The sequence below is a fragment of the Pteropus alecto genome, unplaced genomic scaffold (assembly GCF_000325575.1).
Source record: "Pteropus alecto unplaced genomic scaffold, ASM32557v1 scaffold86, whole genome shotgun sequence".
Classification (NCBI taxonomy): Eukaryota; Metazoa; Chordata; class Mammalia; order Chiroptera; family Pteropodidae; genus Pteropus; species Pteropus alecto.
In genome coordinates this window covers 22,549,964-22,556,247 of record NW_006442109.1, presented here as the reverse complement: position 1 = coordinate 22,556,247, position 6,284 = coordinate 22,549,964, and the positions used below count along the sequence as shown (strand labels likewise).

At 37.5% G+C, this 6,284-nt stretch overlaps 1 protein-coding gene across 1 annotated transcript in view; it reads right to left on the bottom strand.

Moving 5' to 3' along the window:
- Window positions 1–6,284, bottom strand: part of FBN1 (fibrillin 1) — a 220,616-nt gene that overhangs the window by 185,600 nt on the left and 28,732 nt on the right. Inside the window, 1 exon segment of the mRNA XM_015595908.2 lies at window positions 6,212–6,284. This exon segment is cut by the window's right edge and continues 23 nt beyond it. Coding sequence (XP_015451394.1) covers window positions 6,212–6,284 — 73 coding nt within the window.

The window sequence follows — 6,284 nt, the reverse complement described above, 5'->3', positions numbered from 1 at the left end:
TCTGAAAGTATATATACACAAATTGCTTTTATTTTTGATTGAGTTCTGCCATTGATATATATTCTAAATTTACTCTGATGTGAACAAGAATTCCAGATGTCTGGCAATCTGTGGACCAAGTTCTATGTCTCTAGAAAAAGCCAAGTGAAAATAAGAGCTCTACTGAAACCCATAAAGATGCTCTAAATACCTCAAGGCAGAATATATTCCTAACCACAATCTATGTGAAGATTTTACCAGAAATTGAAAATATTAGGGAAGTCCAAGTGTCACTGTGCAGCCCTATGCTGCCAAATGAGATTTCCGAGACCCCAGTGGGGACTTTCCTTTGAAGATGGGAAAACAGCCTCAAAGAGTTTGAAGTAAGGCTCAATCAACATCCTGGAACTAACAGGATATGTTGCCATTAACTTGAATCCATGTAAGGTCCCAAATAAATTTTATGTTTGTTCCAGAAAACGTTAATTGGTCATTTAAGTCATTCACAAACACTCACCAAATGCCTTCCATTCAACAGGCATCAGGAAGAGTAGAAGAAAATTTCTTTAGATTATAGCTCACCACTAATTAATTCGTAAAATAATCAATCAGAAGAGAACAATATGAGCACACTACTGGAACAAGAGAAATGCAGGGCTGGCACTTAGATCTAAATACCTCAGGTAATGATTTTCTTTATGATGTATTTGTTTGGGAGTGATTTTAAAGACCTGCCATTATCTTGGCAGGCACACGGGCAGAAAGAACATTGGGAGCAATTTTCAAATAAGCATTTGTATGGTATGCAGGTGATTTTAATTTAAGAACTAGGAATAGTACAAATTAAAAAGACAAATTAAACAACTAGACCAACTTCTGGACTTTATACCTGAGATGACAGTCCTTACAGGCAACCAGAGTTACTGCAGGATAAAAACGATTTTCACAGAGAGCGATAACAGCAAGGACAGTTTCCTTACGTGCATAAATACCCTGTGGTGCCTAAAGACACACTGCACAGAATAGCAACTTCACTAAAGAATCAAAAAAAAAAAAAAAAAAAAAGCAGAGCTGGAAAAGGTCCAGAGAAAGGCAAGTTATATGATAGCAGTGAGAAAGGCACTTCCACAGAGGGCGAACTAGAAAGCAAAAAGCAAAGAACTCAATTGTTTCTATGGATTAGTCAGAAATTTCCTCTCACTCCTTTTCTCCCTGTCCATAAAAATCCCACAGTTTCCTAAAAAATCTTTCAAAGGGTCGCTTCTTCCAGACTAGCTACAGCACCACCTTCCCATCGTCAGAGTATCCTCATACTTCCAGCATGTGGTTGCACCACACTTGCTCAAACTCACTAACACATGGCTCTAGAATTGTTCCCCTGGCCTTCTTACTCCCTTAGAGGTTGGATTTGTGTTGGGAGTACAAACACTACAAATTCTCACTGAACTGAAGTGAAATGAAAATGAGAAAATTTGATCAAAGTGTAAGGAGTTCCACATAGTAAAGATGTCAAATCCCCAAACTGGCATACAGGTTTAACATGATTCCTAATAACATCATAAAGATATTTTTTGTAGATACAGACAAGATTAATATAAAATTTATATGGAAAGGCAAAGAAATTAGGAGAGCTAAAACAATTTTTAAAAAGAATAATAAAGTGAAATAAATTAACCTACTCAATTTTTAAGGCTTCATACAGCTGTCATAATTAAGACTGTATGGTAGTAGAGAAGAGACACACATAGATGGATCAATGGAATAAAACAGACAATGCAGAAACAGACCTACATAAACATGCCCAACTGATTTTTGATAAAAGTGCAAAAGTAATTCAATGGACAAAGGATAGCCTTTTCAGAAATAAAAGTTTCTGAAGCAACTGGATATCCATAGGTATTGCCTGACTCTAGACCTCAATCTCATACCTCATACAAAAAGTATCTCAACATGCATCAAAGATGCAAATGTAAAATGGGAAACTATATAACTTTTAGAAATAAAATGGAAAAATCTTCAGGATCTAGGGGTAGGCAAAGAGTTCTTAGACTTGACACCAAAAGCATGATCCATTAAAGGGAAAAATGATAAACTACGCATCATCAAATTTAAAACATTTTGTTCTGTGAAAAACTGTTAAAAGATTTTTTTAAAAAGAAAGATACAGAGTGGAGGAAAATGTTTGCAAATCACATATCTGACAAAGAACTAGAACTTAAAATATATAAAGAACTCTCAAAACAGTAAAATAGCAAACAATCTAATTAGAATCTAGGCAAAAGACAGGAAGAGACATTTCACCTAAGATATACAGATGACAAATAAGCACATGAAAAGATGTTCAACATCGTAAGCCAGTAGAAAATAGCTAAAATTAAAAAAAGTGACAACACCAAAAGCTGGTGAGGATGAAGAGAAATTGGGTCATTCATATACTGCTGGTGAAAATGCAAAATGGTACAGCCACTCCAAAAAACAGTCTGGCCATTTCTTAAAAAGCTAAATATGTAATTAACATACAACACAGCAATTGCATTCCCGGGCATTTATCAGAAAAATGAAGACATATTCACACAAAAACCTACACATGAATGTTGACAGCAGCTTTGTTTGAGTAACCAAAAAGCTATAAATAACCTAATGTCCTTCAATGAGTAAATGGCTAAAGAAACTATGGTATATGCATAGCATGTAATACTACTCAGCAATAAAAGGGAACAAACTATTGATACACACAACAACCAGAATGAATCTCCACAGAATTATGCTGAATGGAAAAAAAATACCCAAAGGTTATATACTATGCGAGTCCATTTATACAATATTATTGAAATAACAAAACTATAGACATGGAAAATAGATTAGTGGTTGTCAAGATTAAGGAAAACACAGGGGCAGGAGGAAATGACTATAAGAGAGTAACGCGAAAAATCTTTATGGTGATGGAAATTTTCTGCATCTTGACTGTATCAATGTCATTATCCTGGTTGTGATATTGTCCTAGTTTCACAAGATGTTAATATGGGAGAAAAGGAGTAAAAGGTACCCAGGATGTCTATGTATTATTTTTTACCAACAGAATGTGAATCCATAATCTTCTCAAAAGAAGTTTAATTTTAAAAAAATTTTTTTAAATAGAAAGAATAAAACAAGATGAGCATGAAATTAATCTCTAAATTCTAAAATACAAACGTTAGGAAACATCTTTTATAATCATGTATTTTATATTATTTAGGAAGATAACCTATTTTATATTTATGTATATTTAGGATGAGTTTTAGTAAATTTGTGATCAGTCAACCACGGCAGGTCCTTATGAGAATTCGGACTGCTCAGGATCATCTCTAGCCTCAGAGACTGGTAGAGTAGAATGTTCCTAATAGAGCTGGAACACTGTCTAATCCTGTCTAGCCAATCTTCTCTTTTTGCCCTGGTGCCTCAATGACCGGTGGCAAGACTCCCAACAGATTAAAGAAAGCCACGTCCTGTCCTCCCGGTGTCCAAAAAAAATTGCTGACTGGCAGGTTAGACCTTCTGGAAATGCAATCTCTCATTCAGGCCACTAAGAGATCATTTCCTATTTTCGGAGTTGCAGGACAGTCAAGTCAAAAACAATCTCAAAGAAAAACACTCCTTTCATTCTTTTCATTTTCAAATGAGAAAACTAAGGCCTCAGAGATCCTACAACTTGCCCTGAACTCCTTGACCCCTATCACATAACAAGCATAAAATTTCTAATATGAAACAAGGGTGAAATGATCTAAATTTACCCTTTTTCCGTAGGTAAAACCACAGGTAGTGAATGCAAACATTTCACTGAGTTGGGTTATCTTCCTGCTAGCAGAGATTTAGCAAAATGATCTATCCACATTTCTTATCTACCAAACCACACCAGGAAGTCCTATAGGACGACATAGCTGTCTCCTAGAACATAACTTCAGAAGATCAGAAATGAACTCTGATCATCTCCAGCTACCCTTAATTTAAAACATTCTGCCATCTTTAATTTTGCATGCTATGTAGGCAATTTTAGTTCAGGTAGGGACCAAGCCAATCATTTTAAAGGCTCCAAATGCCTCAAAGATCCTGATGATACAGATCCTCCTCCTCACACCACTCTCATCCACAAGCTACTGGGGTAATCTGTCCAGTATCTAAATACCATAAATGAATCCACACCTCTTCAGAGAATATCACCCACAAGTCTTAAACCTTGGTCTCTAGCCCAAATCAGGCCCACAGGACCTTACCACTATACTCCTCCCACCTCACTGCAAGCTTGAGGTCTATGAGGACCACAGCTTTTCCCTCTGGTCTTGTTAACATCCTGTCTTCACATCTCATGGTATTTACTTGACAGAGAAATCATTATCAGCTCAAGCTATCATTGAAGACCTTTGCAGCTGGATACTGTTTTGTCATCTGACTGTATTTTCTTCTCCCAGAGGAGGGCAGTGTTGTTAGTTGGTTCAAGCACCGATCTGAGAGATGGGTCTCTTCCACACTTAAGACATAGACTCCTTCCCCACCCCTGAGGCTCTCACTCCTCAGTGGTAGCCCGGAGGTCATCCTGATGGCGATGAAGATGTCCAACATGTTCCTGTGTCACCAGCTAACTGATCTACCTCTTTCTATTCCTCTAACTCAGGTGCTCTCGATATGAAGAATGAACGTGCTATTGCTTGGAGGACATACACTCAAAATCAAGCTGAGATCAAGTAAGAATATGCTATACACAGTGCAAAACGCAAATGAGTCCCAGACCACGGGAGAGTTTCTATCCCAATCTACAAATGCCTATCTCTGTCTGGTTTCCACCAGAAGCAAATTCTGGGATAATAATTTAAATGTGAGTAGTTTACTTTAGAAGTAATTTCAGGAAACACTCGTAAGAGAGTAGGAAAGTGAGACAGGGAAAAGAAGGAAGTTAATAAAGTACATTATCAAGCCTGTTCCTACTGTGGGCAAGTGGGGCTCAATCCCACTGGGGAACTTCAGGAGAGAGTATAGAACATACCTCATAATTAGGCAGACTGAGAGGCAAAGAAGCTAGGGCACTTATCCAACATTCTCCATCTGCCATTGGTTAAGTTGCTTCTGGGGCCATTAACCTCCCCCCCAACACCACTCACCGCCACTCAGCTTTCTGCATTCAGACCTGGCATGATACTCCCGGGTCAGGAAAAGTTTACAAAGCTCTTAGATGGAGTCACTGGTGTTCACCCAAGGTATGTGAGTGGGACCAAGAGGGTCTGCTACCCAGCATTACTTGTCTTATCCTGTTAATTGGCCTATGAGAGCCATGCTTAAAGATTAAGATTCTTAATGGGTAATGAACCTTGACCATACTGAGGTGTCTACTTGCAATAGACAAAAGAAAATGAACTTATTCCACAATACTTTTCCTTAACCTTGTCAAAAAGCAGAACACACTGTAGGGGGAGTGTATTCTCTCACCAGAAGTGGGAAATGGAAAAAGAACCCAAGTGTTTCGCCTTGGTGATGGTCAAGGTGTTGAGGGGCCCATTATATAGACATGACCTTCAACTTTTTAACAACCAATAATGACTCACCTCCTTCCCAACTCCCACAGTTCCATGAATTCACCACTGAAGACCCCACATTTAAAGAAAAAAAAAAAACAGAGCATGCAAGCAAGCAAAGTTTCTGAAGAATGAAGAGTAAATATATATTTAGCATCATAGGACGAACAAAGTGGTAAAATTCTGAAAGGAAAAATATGTTTGTGCTTCATGATAAATCATTCCCAGAAATTGCCATAATGCCTTCTTACATTTTCTTCTTGCAAAGGCGGGTGTCTTGAGTTTTTAAAAAGTGTCTAATCGGGTTTATATTTCAGTACCACAAGGAAGAATGCCTAGTTTTCTTGAGCCAAAATGTTCATTAAACGATCATTTCATTGAGCATCTTTTATGAGTTTACATTGGAGATACAAATATAAATAAGGCAATACCTACACAGAAAGAGGCCATAATCTTTATATTACTCATAGTAACTATGTCCCATAGGCAATTTCCCTATAAAGAGTGAAGAAAGGAAATGCGAGGCCAGACTAAGGAAAACCATTCCAAGTATTTTGGGCAGAACAGAGAAGGCAGATGTTCTACTGAAAAATGTATTGCAGGCAAGAGAAAAGCCAAAAGCAAATTTAGGAGAAAATAGGGCATAACCACATAAATTAATATTATATATAATGACATGTTATACTCACTGGATCTGGAGCCACAGGAAGGAGATATCTGACCAGATGGGCAAGTGCACATATTTGGCCTAGAACAAAATCC